The sequence below is a fragment of the Stigmatopora argus genome, chromosome 9 (genome assembly GCF_051989625.1).
Source record: "Stigmatopora argus isolate UIUO_Sarg chromosome 9, RoL_Sarg_1.0, whole genome shotgun sequence".
In the NCBI taxonomy this organism is placed as follows: Eukaryota; Metazoa; Chordata; class Actinopteri; order Syngnathiformes; family Syngnathidae; genus Stigmatopora; species Stigmatopora argus.
The window spans coordinates 18215293-18235806 of NC_135395.1; the positions used below are offsets into that span (position 1 = coordinate 18215293).

At 41.5% G+C, this 20514-nt stretch overlaps 2 protein-coding genes and 1 long non-coding RNA gene across 8 annotated transcripts in view; 1 reads left to right on the plus strand and 2 right to left on the minus strand.

The window, feature by feature from the left end:
- Window positions 1-20514, plus strand: part of LOC144082532 (alpha-1A adrenergic receptor-like) — a 121507-nt gene that overhangs the window by 99185 nt on the left and 1808 nt on the right. For 4 of the 6 annotated variants that reach the window (XM_077609758.1, XM_077609757.1, XM_077609760.1 and 1 more), the window contains 6 exons: window positions 8334-8446; window positions 12357-12422; window positions 16202-16291; window positions 17100-17189; window positions 17775-17860; window positions 17978-19051. In XM_077609758.1, coding sequence (XP_077465884.1) covers window positions 18079-19051 — 973 coding nt within the window. In that variant the 5' untranslated portion in view covers window positions 8334-8446; window positions 12357-12422; window positions 16202-16291; ... (1 more) ...; window positions 17775-17860; window positions 17978-18078. Of the gene's footprint in view, window positions 1-8333; window positions 8447-12356; window positions 12423-16201; window positions 16292-17099; window positions 17190-17774; window positions 19052-20514 lie in introns of all 6 variants that reach the window. The other 2 variants (XM_077609759.1, XM_077609762.1) reach the window with 2 other exon arrangements.
- Window positions 840-3839, minus strand: LOC144082560 (uncharacterized). Its single transcript, XR_013303278.1, has 7 exons — window positions 3589-3839; window positions 3107-3417; window positions 2879-3007; window positions 2179-2689; window positions 1942-2047; window positions 1837-1867; window positions 840-1754 (listed from the first exon to the last, which is right to left on the minus strand). It is a non-coding gene; the product is annotated as an uncharacterized LOC144082560 (long non-coding RNA).
- On the minus strand, window positions 4776-5703 carry LOC144082750 (hepatitis A virus cellular receptor 1 homolog). Its single transcript, XM_077610146.1, has 3 exons — window positions 5384-5703; window positions 4981-5319; window positions 4776-4918 (listed from the first exon to the last, which is right to left on the minus strand). The coding sequence occupies exons 1-3, from the start codon at window positions 5427-5429 to the stop codon at window positions 4782-4784; spliced, it is 522 nt and encodes a 173-aa protein (XP_077466272.1). The 5' UTR covers window positions 5430-5703; the 3' UTR covers window positions 4776-4781.

The following is a 20514-nucleotide window of genomic DNA, read 5'->3' on the forward strand; positions in this document are numbered from 1 at the left end:
CAGTATTTTTAAATGTATTATTAGACTAGATTAATTTTAAGTCGCGAGCCACCATTCCGTGCAAACAATAATATTAATATTGATTTTGTTCCAAAAGCAAGGCAAAAAAAACATGCTGCATTTGCGCTTTTTTTGTGATTGGCTTTATTTGTGTAAGATTTAAACCATTATATTGTCTCTCTTTGGATTAAGATTGAGACAAGAGGCTTCTTCTTATTATTATTATCATTATTATTTAAAGCATTTGCCCATGCATTCTTTGTTCCATGTATAGCCAAATTGAAAGATTTGTCCATGTTTTTTGGAGCTGAAAAGCAGTCCTCATCACTCCCATCCTTCTCGTTGACGTGTGAAAATCTGGACGACAGCAATAGCAATTGTGCCACGTATCATATTCCTTTCCACCAATTAGGAGATTTAATAGACAGATGGATGGAGATGGAGTTTGGCCAGAGTGCCTTCCCATCATGAGCTTGCGTCACTGTCATTGGCTCACATACGGCCCATTCAATGGTGGAGCCCTAACTCCCCCTGTTGGCTAAAAAAAGGCAGAATGTGTCAGTGACATTAAGAGACCAACTAGACTCGTACCTGCACTTCCCAAATTAATCGGTTCCAGAACTTTTTTCGTAACTTGAATATTTTGTAAGTAGAACAGTACTTTATATGTAAATGCTGTCATTCATTCCACGGTGCTCAAAAAACGACCAATTCAACCCTTTAAAAAGGATCCGTGTCCCAATTTTGTATGAAAGATGCGAGAAACGGACAAAAAAATGAAAGAAAATTATAAGAAAATGATTTATTCATGTCATTAAATGAATAACAGGCATGCAAAAACTCTATTTGTGCAGTAGTACAGTACAATAAGGAAGACGCTATCGTTAGAACATAAAAACACATCTAAACAACTTCAAATCAATCATTTAATTCGCTCCAATAATTTTAAATAAAGAACACCGTGACGACAAACTTGGGTCAAAAGAGTTATGTTCTGAGAGGCTCCAACCGGAAGTCAATAAGGCCGCAATAATGTTACCAGGACAATTTCAAAATAAAATAGCAGATATAGGAAATGCATTTCAATTCAGAGGGATTTCATAACCTGAAAATTTCACACAAAGGCTTTTGTAAGTAGAGGTAAGACTGTATTCACTATAAACTATTTACTACTACAAATATGCATTAACAGGCATTGGGGAACGACAGTATATATGTAAAAGAAAATACTACGTTTAAATAAAATGCAAAGAAGTATATTCAAATAAAAGAAATGCGTTTAAAAATAAAAGCGGGTGCTATATTAAATGGAATGTGAATGGGAACGTGTGTGTGTGTGACAAATGGCATTAAGGGGTTTAAAATCATTGAGCTTTTAGGATGACAAATGTTAAATGTGCAGTAGATGTTGGTTAAAATCTTGGTGCGATGATATATGAATCATTCCAGAATTGGGAGGTATATGGGCTTCAATATTTTTGAAAAAAAACTTCAGTTGGCTATCAATCAGTAATAGATAATTAAAAAAAAGGGCAGCATGGTGTTTCAGTGGTTAGCATGTCCGCTTCACAATTCTGAGATCAGGTGGTCGAACCAATTGTTCTTGATGAGGAGTTTATGCTCATTTTTTTATTTAGTTCTATTTTATAGCACATTTTTGATGCCTAATAGCAATAAAAAAAATAAAAAGCTTATCTCACAGCTCCTGCATGGACTCGGAACCTCTGTAAAGTATCGCTCCACGGCTCAGCCATCTGTGGGGGCGAAAAACATATTTTGATCCAATCCAAAATGGCAATATTAATGTAAAAAAAGAACAGGGATAGAATGACTTACAAGCTAAGGTTGCCTTTTTTACCATTCATTCCTGTCAAGGCAAAAAGTGGGGCACATTAGTTTAAAAAAAAACAAGTTCGATTGAGGTGACGCTTTAATACTCACGTCTCAGGTACCATGCGGTTGCCATGGCAACAATCAACAACAACACCAGCACGAGTGGAACAACGATGGCAGCCAGGTGACCACTTCCGCCCTCCTCAGCGCTCGTCTAAAAAAAAAAAAATACACCTTGTGTTTATTTGAGGGAATTCGCTCATTTTGTCCACTAGAGAGCAGAATAGGGTCAATCCTGTAATTCAGCTATTTCTTTTCGCTTCGTATTCGTCAATTCATACTTACTGCGGCATGAGTATTAATGGCCGTTGCTGGAGAGAAAACATCCTGCAGATAACCTGTGCAAGCCAAAAAGAAATGATCAGCAAAATCTGAGTTTGAATTGAATTCAATTGAATGTCATGAGATTTAACGTATCACCATGAAGTACACACACAAAAATGAGTCATAAAAAGAGGTATCTGTTAACTATAGCCTTAAAAAACAATAAAACAAGCTGTCAGTGGTCAGTCAGAGGAAAAAATCACAAGTTACACTTGAGTTTTAGTCGCAGGCCCAGCCAAAGTATGAAAAAGTGCGACTTATAGTCCAGAATATACAGAGATTGGCGGTGGAAAAGTTGCATTGTTACCCGTGACCCCTGTTGTGAAGGTGAGGACATTGCTGGCTTGACTGGAACCCGCACTGCTCTTGGCAAACATGCGGATGTTGTACGTGGAGGGATTCATCTCCACGATGGTGGCTTCTGTCACGTTGGGGCTGAAGTCAACCACAGTCTTCTTCAAATCCCAAGTGCCTGTAGTCGTTGAGTAAATGGCCAAAAGTCAGTGTCAATCCATCTATTTGCAATTGCTGATCAGTTCATTTATGAAGATAGCATTTATTAAGGGGGTGTGCATCTTTAGGGTTGGGGTGCCCGGGCATATTCATCGCCCCTGGCCCGTCTCCAATTTGTTCCGCCACTGACCGACTCGTTGCATCTTACCATTGATTTGTTTATACTCGAGAAAAAATCCAGAAATGGGGGCGTCTCCTTCAAAGCCGGGAGTCCACGAGAGGCAAACCGTGTTGTCCTTGACCTCCTTCAACTCAACGACGGGGGGATCCGGGGGTACTAGATAAAAAAATAATAATAATGTATTTTCAGCTTGGAAATCAAATTATGTCGTTGGAATTTCTAGCCATAAAAACCAAGAGACATAATGCGCGGTACCTGTTGCTCTTTTTTCCCAGGCAGTTTGAGTTGAAGGATCTGCAAAGACACAAAAAAGTTGAAAATTGAATTCAATAAGGACTTTTTAATGTTTGGAAATACAAGGACAGTTTACCAACCAATGCAAGGTTGTTGTCATTGCAGTTATTATCGAAATGGATCAAATAGTAGGACTACTTTTTCATTATTGCCTTTTTTTTTAGCTGCATCTGGGTTTTGCTATTATTTATTCATTCACTTTTAGTACCTGTTAAGAACCTGGTGGTGTCTGGCGTCGGCCACGTAACGGTGGAGAGCGTACTCATTGTTTCCTAGGTTGAAATTCAATGGCATTAATTAATAGCATTACAAAGAGGGTCAATTTGTCTAAAATCGTAGATCGCTGCTCAATAGTACGTTTTTGGGGAAGCGCTAGGAGATGATAAGAATAAAATCACTTGCTTCCAGAGGTGCTCCTGGCTTATTTTGCGCCCGGAGTCTACCTGGGAAATCTGCGCCAAAGTGGAGCAGAGAGGTGCCGTGGCGGCGGGTCCTATTCCCGCCTGGGTCTTGGCCTGGACCAGCACGCCATACTGGGTGGAAGGCTTCAATCCGGTCAAGATCAGGCTCTCTTGTGCCCCCGTGGCAGGAACAATGCGCCGCTGCCAGCGTTGAAAGTGTCTGCCGACGGGATCGTATTCTCTGTAGTTGACGCTGTAACTTTGGAGAACGCCGTTTCTCAAGTCCGTCCTAGGCGGCTAGAAAACGGAACATTATGGTTACGTCTCCGCGTTTAATGAGCCTAAAAGACATTTACGTGACACATGTCTGTGACACCGTACTACTGCTTAAACTGCCATGTGATACAATAAAATAATACAGTAATCCCTCGAACTTTGTGGATAATGTGGATTAGACATGGCCGCAATATTCGAAAAACAGCCAAGTAGGATCATCCATATTATTACTACTATTTTTTCGCGTCCATACAGAAATACAAGTACAAAAGTACAATTATCAAAAAGTCTATTTATTATTTTTTTTATCTAGGTTTACAATGTCTTCTGTGTCTGTCTTGCTACTGCAACCAAGGAAATTTCCCAAATACGGGATTAAATAAAGTTCTAATCTAATTACAACATCCGCAATATTCAAGGGATTACCGTACAGATGGATAATATCAACATTCATTTGCTGATCTTTGTGTTAACTCTAAAAGCAGATACAGGCCTTTTTTTAAATGAGCTTTTTGTTGTGTTTGATGCTCTTTGACGAACAATTTTACCTTCCATGAAACTCTAATGCTTGTGGAGGAGAATGTTTGTAGACGCATATCCAGTGGTGGACCATCTGGCGCTGAGGAACAAACAAATGAAAATGTCAACCTTACAAAACGCAAGTCCATCTCAACTGGAACAGAAATCGTCATGACATCGTCCTTTTCTTCTTTACCTGCTTCTTCTGTCGCCACCGTCAGAACATTACTGGCATTACTGGTTCCCTGGCTATTGATCGCAAACATGCGCAGCTCGTAATACTTTGCTGGGCGCAGGTCCACCAAAGTGACTTGGTTGAGGTTCGGATTGGATATGAGAGTGGTCCCTGCGGCACCCCACGCGGCTACGTGGGACAAAAACGACAAGAGGATAAAGCCTACCGCTCTTCTCACGATCCTTCTGGAAGGAATTTGGGCTTCTCACGGACCATCTTTGCTCTTGAGGTCGATCCTGTACGACTCGATGGGTCGCCCACCATCAAACGGATGAGACCAGCGAACGGTGACGATTCTGTCCCTCACCTCCTGCGCCTCCACCTTCACGGCGTCCGGTCGCCCTAACGAGATAGTCACGGCCGCTCGAATAAACGCGAGCGACGCCGGGGATTTTCTCTCTCACCTGGGACCACGTTGAGGGTTATCTGATGTTTGCGATCGTTGAACCAGCCCGGCACTTGCACGCGGCAGCCGTACAAACCCGAATCGCTCTCCGCCACCTGTCTGATGGTGAGCGACACGTCGCCCGACTCGATGTCGCCCGCCAGCAAGTAGCGCTCCGATAGCCTGCCGCTAACCGAGGCGCCGTCCGTGCTGATGACTTCCTCGGCGCAACCCCGGTTGGGGATGGGCCCTCGACCCCAGCACGCCGACAGCTTGCCGTAATATCCGGCGTCATACTTGCAAGACAAAGTAACATCCGCCCCGACTTTGACTTCAAGGCTCACGGCCAAGTTAAAACCTGCAAAAGTAAATAAACGTCTGCAAAACTCTCCCGGACTGAAGAAACTCCCAGAAATGCTTACCTAGAAGAAGGCCATACCAACTGAAGTAGTAAATCAAATAAATCATGGTAACATGAGCTCAGCGAGGAACTTCCTTCGCCCGGCGCTGGACATCCGACTGGACCGCGGAGAGGTCGTGGCTTAGACAAGTTTCCAAGTCACGTGACGGCGCCTTCTGTAGGCCAAGGTGGGACGTGGAAAAAAACTGCTTCCTTCTTTGCGCTTTTGGTTCCTCGTCCAGGGGAGCAAGTATAATTTTGATGAATAGACAGACTGGAGCTTGACAACATGTTGTAGAAACGAGCTCCGGCGTTAGACCGTTAGCAGTCAACACCTCGTTGGAAGACCGGGACCGAGACGTAGGAGTCCACAACTTGGCCCAACATGGCCACAGACATTGAAGAGCTCAGTGTACGACAGATAAGGACATTGCGTCACTCACGGTTCTAATTTGAGAAGCCCTTCACGGCACCACCCCAACTTAAACCCCATATGGACTCACCTAGGACCAGGACGGATGGGAATTAATGGTGCCTGCAAAATATGAGTACTCTCTTGTGCAAAATATGCCGAAATGAGGTCATGTACCACCTTTAACCCGCAACATATCATGATTTATGGTGCACTTTCAACTTCCCTGTCTTGACAATCAGGAAGGAAATTAAAAGGAGTTGTCAAAACTTAGATAAACATTTCGACTTCCCTTTGGAGCAAGACTGAAAAAAATAAAAATAAAAAAGACGGCATCCCAGTAACTTGAGGTCAATCCAAGCCAGACAAAAAAATGCTGCCTGATAAGAAAACAAATCTTTTTGGGAGCTGCTATATTACACTTTTTTTTTCATCAACGTTCATTCGCTGCCACCCTTCCTGTTTAAATGGATTGGGCATCTACTAGTAACAATCAATGGAAGTTCAAATTCAAAAGAAAAAGTCGATCTTCATATTCCACTTTCCCCGACGACAGTTCCTTGTTTTATTTTTATGAGTTCCCGCTCCAAACTTTTGCTCAACTTGGAGAAACGTCTTGTTGACTTTCATTTCCTGTCCAGGTCCAAATTTGAGCCCTCAAATTGGAACCGCTGCCACAACACGGCGGAGATAAAACTTTAAGTTGGGCCGTGAAAAAAGGCCCCTAAGCCGACGTGTCTGAAAATTCAAAGGATCGAGAGACTTTCTGCTGATGGCGGATAAAACCGCCTGCAAACGCAAAAGAAGAAGTGAAAGTGGAGGGGTCAGAGTCTGACTTTATTTTTAGTGCTGACTGCCTGCGCATCTCCATTTCTGGCCATGAACAAATTGTGATGCATTCAGTCAATATTTCAAGACGCTGTACACAAAAATCATGACGCTCAAATGGGATTTTTTTTGGGGGGGGGACTATAAATCCATCTTTTTTCATAGTTTGACTCAACCTGCGACTATACTACAGTGTGACTTAATTTATGTTGTTATTTTTCAAACGACTGTCTACTTTTCTGAATAACTTTCATGTTATCAGATGACTATTGAACCTATTTTTGACGGCTTTAGTCAGGAATGACTAGCTATTTGTTGCGCTGCTGAGTGACCCACTCTTTTCTCTTGGTTTATTCATTTAAGGAACTGAAAAGTAGCATATTTTCCAGACTATCCGCTTTAGAGTAAAAAACATGCAGCCCAAAAATGTGCATGAGGTCCCTGAATGCTAATTATAATGTAAGTTATCTTCAGATTAGCAAGATAAAACATTAGGCCAAAGTCATTTTGTCAGACATGTCCATTTTAATTTGTTGAAGATAATGTTCACTTTCCCATCTGCGTAAGTATCGCAAGGTTGTCAATCTCACACATTTCAGGCCGTTCGCAAATCCGCTGCTATAACTTACATTTCTAAGGCAAATGTTTATTCTCTCTTCTCTAAAGTTGGTTAAGTAACATATATTTTTATTCCATATTCGGCAGCACGCCACTTTTCACAAATGGAGCGTAACAACTTCCAAATAAGTGAGGGCGGAGGGTCCGTAAAATAGGTCTGTATTTGTAAATCTCCTCATTTTCGTTTAAATAACGTCAGCGTGTTTTCAAGTGCTTTGTTGGATCCTACGTGCGTATTAAAGACAGTGCGTTGTTAGTCCTTGCTAAATTTCAAAAAGCATTTTGAATTATGAGGGCCCTGCCAATGAATTTTCTGAAATCGGCAGTTTTCAGCCTTCGCAAACTGTCGAGGGGTGCTCGCTCCCCTGCACGTGCCAAATAGAACAACCTTAAATAGGTTAGTTAGCGTTGTTTATCGGGACACTTAACGTATGCCAGCGTCAACATTCTCAAGTGTTGTTATGTAAGCACATGGCGTGCCCGGAGGAAAAGGTCTTTGTGTTTAAGAGCACACACTTCCCCCAGCTAAATATTTAGAATTGTGAACAACAAAGACACTTGACAGGAAAATCCTTAAAAGCAAAGCAATTGATATTTGTATTCTTTACTTAGTGAGTATTTCGAGGACGTGGAGCAAATATTATGGGGTGCCCAGCTTCATTTAATCACTGCATTGTAGAGCGAACTTCATCTACTTCAACTATGATATGATTGCTGTGATGTCATTGATATAATACAATTCTATATGATACTCTACTATCATGTGATCCTATGATAAGATTATGATATGATTCTATGATCTGATTTGATAGCACACTGATTACGGCTACGAGTTGAAATTTTTTTTTCCTTAGTATTTCATTTATTTCGATTTCATTCATGAAACTGATGTTGCTTTTTAAAAAGTGTGTTTTTTATTATTATTATTTTTATTATAGTTAGTTTTTTTAGTATTTGTTTATCTGTTGTCACGTTTGGTTAGGTGTTCCACTCAGTCACAATCTGACCTCATACTGACCTACTCGCGGAATGTCCGGAATTTTTATGTCTCTCCACATTTACTCGGACGTCGAATGGTCCATCTTCAACCCTTCTTTTTTTTTGCTGTTTACAGTATGGAAAGGAAAGGAAGGAAACCGGATCCCGCGTGCAAGCAGACACAATGGCGAGGAAGCCAAGTCCATGGAACAGAAGCTCACCTGAAAGAGCAAATGTGACATCCCGTAGGTAGGTTTGTTTTCCTTTTGTCTAACTCAAAGTTACATAATTCGTGCTTTGAGGTTAGCCCCTTTTTGTGCGGAAATAACAAGCCAGAAACAGTGAATGTTTTATGATTATTTACAACGGAATCCTGACATTAAACCACCGAAAAGTCACGTAAATTAGAGACAAGTTAGGAAAAAGGTCACGGACAGATTTACGCGCTGACCTTCTGACTGAGCAACATAACGTTGTTGTTGTTGTTCATGTGTAGTCTTCAAGAGATCAAGTTCATTGATAGGTCTCCGTATGTCTTGAGTCATTTGACACTTTTCCTAACAAATAGCGACTTTAACTGTCAAATCGGTGCCACCGTAGAAGAAATAAGGCCACATTTTGCTAGTATTTGGGGCATTTCAAATTGGAAGGCGGTGCTTTTAGTCAGCGAATCATGATCAATCAGGATTTTGAGCATCGAGTTGGTGTCGTTTGATTGGTTGAAACTATTAAGAATGAAAACCATTTAACATTGCACAAATGCCATTTATGCATTCAAAATCTTGGCCATGTTTTACGACGCTGTCAACAAGAATTCTGATCGATTTTTTTCACATTGCAGGAAGCAATATCAACAAAAATTGGCAACTCAATAGAATTAAACTATCAAATGTAAAGCAATTGTTAACAGAAAGGCTCTTTATATGGTCATGTTTGTGTTGTTCACAGCATAAACATCCTGTACTCTCTATTTAAAGATGAATATGAATAGCGTGAGGGGGGGGGCGCAAAGGGTATTTTTATTTATTATTATTTTTAGTCCAGCAAAACGATTTATAAGTTGTCCCCTGGCCAAAAGTCAAGGGTACGTTGATTGCACCCTCATGCCGGGTTCCAGGCACACACATACACACACAAATACGCGCACATAACAGTAATTTACTGGCGCAGAAATGGACTAGCAATCACGGAAAGGACTCTCGTTATGAAACGCTGACCTCGGCTAATGCCATGGCGCTCCCCGCTGAGGACAGAACGCGGAAATTCTTCCGTCAAACGTCGTAGCGTCTCCTAGGAGATGCTTGGCTCGCCGACCTCGAGTTCTCGCAGACGCGTTTTGCATTACAATGAGGCAAAAAAAGACAACAAAAAACGAGGCGGTGATAATGACGGGTCTTTTTTTTACAAGTTGGGAACAAGTGTGAGGAAACGACACCAAGTTGATGTTGCTTGACAAGATGAATAATGATTGCGCAGAGAACAAAGGTGGTGGATGGTTTAAATAAATGATAATAATAATTTTTAAGAGCTTCTTTTGTACCCGTGTTTGGTTTGGCTGAGCTTTTTTGTTAGTGTTGGAGGCGAAGAGTGATTTTGTAAGTAAGACTGCTCATCATCATCGAGTTTTCGCCGTGGAAACGTTTGATTTTGACTTCATGGTCGGGAGATGTCCTTTTTAGGGTCTAGCAGTTTTGTTTTTTTGTCATTTCTTGTGAATTCGGATAGCATAACCCTCCCAGTTAAAATGGACTGTTTCCGCCAATATGTTTTGTCAAGGATTACGTTTTTGGCAGAAGTGGTTTTGGTTTTCGTAGCGTATTCAATTGCATTGAACTAGCATCCATCGTTCTGTGGTCCTTGATATACTTGCAATTATACCTTTGAAAAATGATCAAATGATCCATAATTTTGATGCGGAAACTCAAAAAAAAAAAAAAAAAAAAAGGGGTGCACCCTGTAGCTAGCTGGTATAGGCTCCAACACCCCCAACATAGTCACTTTCATACTCTGTATTGTTTTCAAATGACAAGAAAAAACATTCTAAATGCATAGCAGAATTCCATAATAGAAATTTAGACATTCAACCAATGCTAACGATTTTTTTTAAATATGAAAAGTAAAAGCGAGTTGTTTTTCCTTCCTTAAATAAGTCTGATAGCCTTGACCTAATAAGAATGTGATTAAAAGATGGAGGAAAATCCCAATTTGTGCATGAAAGGCATTCAAAAAAAGGATGAGGATGAGGAAGCCGAAACAAAACAAGGGTCCACACCTGACAAAACAAACCAAGCGCCGCTCGAGTCATCAGAAAAAAAAAAAAAACAAGGTGGGCGGGACTGGAGACGGCCATCGTGAAGAAAAACAGCGAGCCAAGCTGCAAAGTTTGCGTGCGCCTCATCCGCTCACTTCTTGTTAACGTATTGACATTCCAAAAATTTCAACATAATATCCGCCCGCTATATCTTCATTACGTTTTGACGAGGGCCGATCAATATGAGCGACCCATCGCGCTGCCCGTCGTTTGATGTATTGCCATCTTGGCAACATCCGGTTGACAGTAGCATAGTTTGGATGAATCACATCTGACTGATGTTATTCTTGGTCTTCCCATCCTCCGCACTTCACCTTCTGCGAATCATATCACGTCGTGACCGTGTCGATATGATATAGAAATATATTTTTAGAGAAAGAGAGAGATGGAAATAAGGCACCTGATGGTGCAGTTAAAAAATGGATGGCTCGTTCAAAGCTATGAATCTTTAACACTAGACCATGGTAAAGAATTTTTCACTTTCTGTACCGCTTCGCCAGGGGTGCTGGAGCCTGTCCCAGCTGACTTTGGTCAGGGGGGCACCCTGAATGGGTGGTCAGCCAATCACAGGGCACAAAAAGATGGACAAATATTCACCCTTACAGTCATAGCTAGGGACAATTGAGTCTTCGACCAAATAGCCCAGCTTAGCACGCATGTTTTTGGGATGTGGGACGAAACCGGAGTACCTGGAGAAAACCCACGCAAGCCCGGGGAGAACATGCAAACTCCCCCAGGTTATGTTGTCTATATTTATCATAACTTTGTAAATCTGATCATGTGTTTTGCTGCTAAGGAAATATACAAAATGTAGCTAGCTTGTGGTAAATACTCAGGATGTCCCAATGTTTTTTTTCACTTCTCAAATGATTTTTTAAAGCTATTTTGACGTTTGAAAACCCATATTTTTCGAGTGGTAAAAATACAGATTGTAAAAATATGTGTAAAAACAACACCACATACTCGATCTATCCTTCACATCCATTTCTGGTCGTGTTGTCGTGTCCTTTGTCACCAAAATTCCGTCATTAGAGAACAAAATGGACGTGAATGCTATCACAAGCAGTACCCGTTTTTTTTTATTACGTTCACCGAGTGTGTTGTAGTACTGCACGTCTTGTATATTTCACAAAGCATAATCAAAGTAACAGCAAAAATGCATCTTCCACCTGGCAGCAGGTTATTATGGTTTTATAATCAACATTTATCACGCCGTAGCGCGCTTCCGTGACCTTGCGCTGTTCCCCCAAATAGAGATTTACACAGGCAAGCAAAACTAAAATAAATAAATAAACAGTCTGCTAGTGTCAAACTGCTTTTTGCTGTCTCAGGCTAATTGATTTTTTTTTTTTAAACAGATGGTCAACTTTAAATACTCTTTTCCTAGACCAGATAGGTACTTGGAGGTGTAATAAAAAAAGATACATGCCCAAGGGTAGAGTGGCTGTTAGTGCTTGATAAGACGCATAATGAGGCCAAGCTTATAAATATTAAGATGCATATCTGTGTTTAAGAGGATTTTTGCAGAGATTTGCAGAATTCACTTCTAGGCAAAGCTAAGGCATGTTTTTCCTGCTTTTATTCACTCATCAAAGTACTATCTTCTTTTTTTAATCTCTTCTGGCAGATTCTCAAATGTCAAACTCTTAAAAGCATGTTCATTGATTTAAATTTTGACCCATAATGACTACTGTTTGGTTATGATATTTAATTGCACATTTCAAGGTAATGACAATGAAGGTGTATCTCATCTGACATGAATATTGCAAACTAAATACTTTATATGATTTGTGTGTGTTTTGTTGACAATTTCATTCATTCATTTTCCGTACTGCTTATCCTCACCAGGGTGCTGGGGGTGCTGGTGCTGAGAGGAAAACCCGAAGCAGCCGGAGAAAACCCACACAGGCACAGGTAGGAACCCTTTATCTTGTAACGATGAGGCGAACATGCTAACCACTCTTCCACCACGTCACCTTACTAAAAATGTGTTTGTTATTAAAAAGTATTAAAAAAAATTTTTAGGTATTCAAACAATGCTATTTCATAGCTGCCAACCTCGACCAATTTATTCCCTAATTCATGATTGTAATTCTCCTTAAGCGATTAAAAAAAACATACAAAAACAATGTAAACTTACTAAAAATTTGTTTGTTATCAAAAAGTACTTAATTTTTTTTAGGTATTCAAACAATGCTATTTCATAGCTGCCAACTTCGACCAATTTATTCCCTAATTAATGATTGTAATTCTCCTTAAGCGATTAAAAAAAAAAACGTACAAAAACAATGTCAATTTACTAAAAATGTGTTTGTTATCAAAAAGTATTTAATTTTTTTTAGGTATTCAAACAATGCTATTTTATAGCTGCCAACCTCGACCAATTTATTCCCTAATTAATGATTGTAATTCTCCTTAAGCGATTTAAAAAAAACCGTACAAAAACAATGTGCCACAAATTTTCTCCAAAGTGGACGAGGTGCCCAATCAGTCCGTGCACTAAATTCAAGTTTCTGTAGATGACACTGACAGCTTGATCGGCAGGGTACATTGCTTGCTGACGCGCTATATTTATATAGTGAAAAGGCGGAATGCGTGTGCTTAAAGCATGAAAATATTAGCAGTCGACGATGACATTTTCATCTGCTACCAGTGACCGAGACCTCCAGGATTAGAGCCGAAATGGCTAAAACGAGATTGGTTTTACAAAAAAAACGTACTTAAAAAAATCTCTTAGAAAAGTTGTTCTACGGCCGGCGTACACAATTTGGAAACGTTGCCAGGTATGCTATTTAGTATTTTCTTTCAAAAGCTTGTATGAATCACCCTAGTGGGAAATTTACATCCAGTAAAATCTTACATTTTGGGGAAATTACTATTTTACACACGCGTTGTGAGCGATCAATGCGTTTTTAATTCTCTCCAAGGAAGGCCGGCCTATGATCTTCCCAATCCAGCTCGAAATGCTTTTCCTGTGTGAGCGGACTTTTTTTTTCTTTGTCGACGCTGCTTGTTTGCAAGCATTTCCGCCATTTGCGAACGTTTGCAAACGGAGCGGAACAGGGGCCACGGCCGTTTTAATAGCGCCGGCAAAGATGCTAAACAATTTCCGCAGTTTGAAGCCAGATGCTATTCCAGTTTTGTTTGCTCCTCGGGGAGGAGGTCAGGCCTCCGTATTCTATCCTTTGGGGAGATTTTTACTTATTTATTTATTTATTTTAATCATCTGAGCTGCTCGTAGGAAAATAATACAACGTCATACCTGTCAACGTTTTTCCCGTATTTTATATGTTTTTATATGTATTTTTTTGCTATGTGCTCTTTTCACTATAAATATAGCGTGTCAGCAAGCAATGTATATCCAGACATTTTTTTATTACTTAAGGGGAATTGCTATCAGAGATAAGGTAAGGTAAAAAATAAAATGTATGTAACTGTATTTACAGTAAAATAGGGGCATTTGAGATTGCAAAAAAGTGTGCTTTGAAAAGTGATGTCATCACCATCTTGACTGGTTATAATTCAATTAAAATACAATTCAATTACAGTATGAAATAGGTTAATGTTATCTTTTTGCAAGCAGAAGATTCAATTAAAAGCAAAATCTACCGTCAAATTTACAACCAGAAAAGCAAAATATTGGCATTTATTATTGGTGAAAGAGGCTCTTAAACGTCTCCTGACATCATATTTTTCATGGAACAATATTGTGTGCAATCAATTCATCCTCAAAATCCAGTTCTCCGGTATAATATTGCTTTATCTTTGAATTGCAGGCCGTATTATGCAATAGTTTTCACTAAAACGTCATTGGTGCTGTGTGTTGTATACTGTTACACACAAACATTTCCACAACACTCCCATTAATCATATTCAAAGGCAGGAACAAATATACATATTTTTATCTCCTCATGAATGATTCCAATGTTACACACATCCGTTCAAGTCGTTATGTCATTTTCTTGACAGATTCCAAAGATCTAACAACCAAGCGTGGTACATTTTAAAAATAAATGAACAAATGAGATGAAAAAAACATAATAATAGTCATCCGCACGCCAACTCCCCTTCAGCCCCCGAAGAAAGCCGTTCGAGGCTTTATTCGAGGAAAAAATCTATTCCCTATTTTGTGATCCTCTTCAAAAATCCTCTCGAAATGTCCTCCAGGAGAAGATCTCATGGTGCACAACAATTCTCAGGATGAAAATATGTCTCTTCTTTAAGAGCTTTGGCAAGAGAAAGATGGGATGGGCCTTATTTGGGACTTATTTACAAACTTCCACGCAAAGTTTATTTGGACTCGTCTACATTCTCCCATTTGGAATGCCTTCTTCCACAAAGATTATTTTTGCCTCCCCTGAGCACTTCTCCACCTTTTAACTACAAATCAATTGGATCTTTGCAATCACAATAAAATGCCGATCAAATTGAGCCCAAGAAAAGTGATCATCATTCTGCTATAAATGTCATTTTCCTTAAAGTTAAGTTCATCAGGTTAAACTGAGGACTTTTGAACTGAATCTAAATTTTTGAGTGAAATGACACAGGATGCTGCGGCTTCTTGGGATTTGATGGAAAACCGCCGCAAGGGCAACGAACTCCCGCTGGAACAAATACCAACAAACCACAGCTGTTTTTTACATTTATTTATTTATTTAGTCAAGTCTAGCATGTATTCAACTGATTGAGAAAATCATAACATGGTTGACGCAGTTATTCAAGAATTTGAGCACAATTTAAGTTATCTGCGTGGACCGAAATAAGTAAATATGCTGAATATCAGGATAGGATTAGTCGTTAAATATACTAAATGTTATATTTGATGCATTTTGGAACAATTTTGAATGTTTCATTCTCCTGCAAATTTCGTATCTTGAAGTAACTTCAGTCTTACAAGTAAAGTTGAATGGACGAGATATCGTCATAAAACATCTTAGATAATGTTTGCATATTTCCCGTCCCAAAAATGCACAACTTTAAATCCCCTCATATTCGTAAAGTTTTATTTTTTTCCCCTACTCTCGACTAAATACCTTTTTAAAAATTGATCAAATGAAAATTACAGGATTTCAACTTGGCACTTTCAGCCATTGATTTTTTTTGCAGTTGTTGCTTTTTTCCGTCCTTTGGAAAAAATATTTTAATAATGGGGCAATTTTTTTTGGGAAAAAACATTTCAAAACAATAAAGGAAAGAAAGATGTTGATGTGATTCCTCAATCTCGAAATCACAAGTTTATCTTTACCCTAGAAATAATCAACTAATGGCCAGGATCTCAATCCATTTGAGAACTGCGCGTGTCCAACTCGCTGGGCTAAAGCCAGCCGGCGGCTGTGGGCCGCTAGATTGACCTCCGCTAGACCCTCGTTTATCTCCGCCCAAGTCCGCTCTCGCATTGCTACTTTGTCCAAACAAGCTGCTCCAACGTATTGATCGCGAAGCTGTGAGCATTTAAGAAAAGGTCAGCAAAAAGCCACGTAAAAGCTCCATAAAGTGGAAGTGGTGCATCTTGGCTGTTATTGGCTCCCGTTTCCCTCTTTTGCCCACGTAAATACTTTTGATAAAACGGCTGCAATTGCATTTGTGTCAGGAGGAAGGCGCTACGTTGCCAGTTAACGCAAATTCTCTATATTAAATGAATGCTGGCAGCCCAGTGGAAGAGTGTTTATTTAGTGCGTGTGTTTTTTATCCAGGTACTTCGGTGTCCTCCAACATCCAGCACCCCCCGCGACCATTTTGAGGATAAGCAGTTCAGAAAGCCAATGAAATGAATGGGGGAAAAGGCAAGTAGACATCAGGACAATTTTGGCTTTTGGGGTTTATTTTAGATTGTGGCGGAAGAAATACGCGACTTTTCTCATTTCAAGGACGAGGGCAGGATCTTTATGATCTGGCAACCCTCATGTGCTATTGGTATTAAATGTCATTTAAATATAGCCGGGAAGACATAGGATCTGTAAAATTTGTTAGGGAAAACCACTTTTTAAATCTACAATAAAACATATTTGAGTAAATGTTTTCAAAGATGAAATGTTACAAGTTTTAACACCATTATTTTACTATTTAAGTCACTGGCGGTTTTTTGAACAGTGCGAAAGACCTCCGCAAAGTTTCCAGGAATATGAATCACTTGAAAAATGGAACCATTTGCTCTCATGCATCCATATTTTTTAATCCATGTAACATTGATCAACTTAATCAAGGAATGTGCTATTTTCTCTGTGTGTTGTTTTTGGGACGTGAGAAGATGGATGGATGTTTTGACTTTATGAGACTGTCTTTGAGTAAGCCAAGGTTTATTTTAGCTTTCAAGTGGTTCCTCGTGATTTAAGTCCTTTCCAGATCCACTTCATCAAGCCTTTTTTTTGTCTTCATCATCCTCTTTACTTAAACTTGCCCATTCTGAGCATCTCTTCGACCTTTTAAGCAAATGATTCACCCAAAGTATGCATTTTTTTTCTCCTTACAAAAGCCCATCGAGTTATTTGTGTGCTGATATTTGCTGCTTTCTTGCAAGGAAAAATGCACACTGGAGTGTGAAAATGTCATTTATTTATAGTATGATCTTTTTTTTATTTCTTCTCTCCATAGAATCGCCATTTCGACATCACGAAGATCTGACATGGACGGTTGGACCTTCCTCGTTGGAGTTTGCCTCTCGCCTGTGTGGGTTTTCGCCAGGTATTCCGGTTTACTCCTACATCCATGCTAAGCTAATTTAGCATTCCAAATTGCCACGACGTATGGCCGTGATGTTTTTTTTTGTCTCCTTTTGGCCTTTGATTGACTGGCAAACTAAGTCGGGGTGTCTGCTGCTTGCTGGCTGTAGTTGGCTGGCTAGGCTCCAGCACCCCCGCGACCCTTGTGAGGAAAGTCGGCATCAGGGCCGTTATTAGTAGCTCCATCTATAGTTAAAATTGAGAAGTGCAACAGAATGTAGGCTGAAGTTAAGATTCTTGTGCTGACCTTATTTGATGAGTTTTGCAAAAAAAAATTGTACAGTGGGCCACACACAATTTTTTTTAAACCATATTTATCAGCACAAAACAAAACAAGGTATACACATAAATTGACATGCATGGGAGATCACAAAAATACATGCAAAAATAGTTTGCAAAAATAATTGCCTCATTCTTAAACAAATGTTTGTTTGTTGACATACTTGACAACCAGATGGCGATTAGCACTTCTATCCACTTTTGCCATATTTCTTGCTGTGCTACTTATTCATTGTGCAATAAATAGAGCTGCCTCTTTTTTTCCCAGCTTGCACCTGTAGCTACAGTGATTACGCAAGGAACAAACGCAATGGATGAAGCCCCCTCCCACGGCGGAGACGCTCCGACGCAGAGGTTGGTGTGTGTGTTCGCGCTGATGCGCGGGGTGATTGGGCGTCACGCCGGCTGCTCCTCCGGGTCACCCCCCGCTCTCTCTCTCTCTCTCTCTCTGTTTGGCCGGGACTGCGGCAGGAGGGGCTTGGACGCGTCTCCCCTCGACTCGGCACTCTTTGCTAGTCCGCAAGCGGCTGTAGGCGCGCCTGCGCCTGCTATGGAGGAGCCCCTGGGCCAAGATGAGCGCCAGCATTGACGATGCCAGCCGCTCTTGGTGGTGGGCGAACGGCTCCTCCTCCTCCTCGGCGGCGGCGGCGGCGGGTAACCGCTCCGGCCAGGTGGACCTCGGGCGGGCCATCCCACTCGGCATGGCCCTGGGGGCTTTCATCGCCTTGGCGGTGGCGGGCAACGTCCTGGTCATCCTATCGGTGGCGTGCAACCGCCACCTGCGCACGCCCACCAACTACTTCATCGTCAACCTGGCCCTGGCCGACCTGCTCCTGGGCACCACCGTCCTCCCCGTGTCGGCCGCGCTGGAGATCCTGGAGCGCTGGGTCTTGGGCCGCGTCCTATGCGACGTGTGGGCGGCGCTGGACGTGCTGTGCTGCACGGCGTCCATCCTCAGCCTCTGCGTCATCTCCATCGACCGCTACATCGGCGTCAGCCACCCGCTGCGCTACCGGGCCATCGTGACGGAGAAGCGCGCCCTGCTGGCGGCGCTGGCCGTGTGGGCGCTGGCCCTGGTCATCTCCATCGGACCCCTGCTGGGCTGGAAGCAGCCGCCGTCGCCGGACGACGGCGTGTGCTTCATCACCGAGGAGCCCTTCTACGCGCTCTTCTCCTCGCTGGGCTCCTTCTACGTCCCCCTGGCGGTCATCCTGGCCATGTACTGCCGGGTCTACGTGGTGGCCAAGAGGACCACCAGGAACCTGGAGGCCGGGGTCCTGCGCGAGAGGATGGACTCGGGGGAGATGACCCTGCGGATCCACAAGGGCTCGGGGGGCCATGACGGGTCCCACAAGGGCTCGGGGGGCCATGACGGGTCCGATCCGGGACCTTCCGCCTGCAAGGCCCGCGGGCACCAGGCCAGGAGCTCCCTCACCGTCAAACTCCTGCAGTTCTCCCGGGAGAAGAAGGCGGCAAAGACTTTGGGAGTCGTGGTGGGAATGTTTACACTTTGCTGGCTGCCTTTCTTCCTCGCCCTGCCAATAGGTGAGTTTTTTCAATTTTTTTTACATTTACCTTTGGTCCACAATTGGGTGTTCTTGGTTTTTGAAATCCTATTTTCAGGGGACAGTGAGTTTCCATGTGTGACATTTGTGCTTTTTTTTAACTTAGAAATGTGTTATGTTGGTGTAAAAGTTGCGTTTCAGATTTCAGTTCTGAAAACCTTTTCCTCTCGCAGATAGGACTTAAACCCCTATGCATTTATTTAAGATAATAAAAAGACCAAACCAATAGTTGCTATTTCAAGACGTCAAATACTTCACAGAACGAATAGTAAGGCGACAAGAGGCAGCCGTTTATGTAACGCTGGCTGAACAACTGCCAAAAAAAACGGCCTCTCAACTCGTTGCGCATACTGAAATACTGATTCAGTGTGACAAAGCACGAAGGCCCGGTTTTTGTAATTGCAATATGGGTGACTGCCTAAGGCGCAATCTATATGGGGGAGACACCAAATAGCCACCACCTGCCCCTTAAAAAAAAAAAAAAAATTATATAACCAATTTCCTAAACTGTTTCACATCGAGTTAGTGGCATTCTCTCCAATCTGGCATCCATCAAATTTAATTTAATGTATTATTGTCTATTAGGTCAAAATTAGTACTTTTTGCTTCAATACTTTTTGCTATATCGACCTCTTAGCTGGGATTTAATTTAATCGTATTTAAATGGTGAGTCAACCAAACAGAGCTATTCAATTCATCTGCTGAAAAATCTTCCTTTTTTAATATCGCAAACACCCCCCAAAATATCCCAATGTCGTTTAGCCATACAACACATCCATTTAACACTCCAAATAGGCTGTAATTTCACTTGGAAAAATCTAACGGTGCGAACAAAGCTCCTCTGAATGTGAGATAAAATAACAGTTTGAGGGCGTGAATTTGCGCGAAAGTTTTGGCGCGTGTGCTCGTCATCTCGCAGTCGGGCGCTCACGTGCTAAATGAGATGTTTTGCTTAGTTAGAGCGCAGGAAGGATGACGAAAATGAACCCGATTTAGCAACGAGATTAAAAGCAGCCCTGCGGCGGTGAGCTGCGGCCAAAACCTTTGGCGGATGTCCTACCCAATTTCCACAAATGTCATCAATCACATGGTACAAAAATGCTCCTGTCCTTGAAAATTAGATGCTACATGATTAGTAATTAAAAAATGCTAATGAAACCTGGCAGCCATTCTTTCCCAAAGTCAGCTTCAACTAATGATCCATTCATTCATTTCCAGTACCCTAAATTCTATTGTACACATTGTCACATTCTAGAAAATTGTAATCAGCCCTACCACTAACGACTGATCTTCCTCTAGGTACGAATTGGACTTGTGTGCGTGGATGCACTTTTTGCTTAACATCGTCCTTTACTAAGTCCAGCCATTCTTCCTGTTCATTGGCCAAACTTCACTCTAGTCCCCAGACAGCTTGTTTTATGGCGTTTGTAACCGCTTGGGTGA

Bases quoted from the DNA above. Each gene is read 5' to 3' on its own strand.
- LOC144082750 (XM_077610146.1), bottom strand. From the start codon at position 5,429: ATGATTTATTTGATTTACTACTTCAGTTGGTATGGCCTTCTTCTAG. The intron at 5,320-5,383 runs GTAAGCATTTCT...TTACTTTTGCAG, and splicing joins TTGGTATGGCCTTCTTCTAG to GTTTTAACTTGGCCGTGAGC. The intron at 4,919-4,980 runs GTGAGAGAGAAA...CTATCTCGTTAG, and splicing joins AACCCTCAACGTGGTCCCAG to GGCGACCGGACGCCGTGAAG.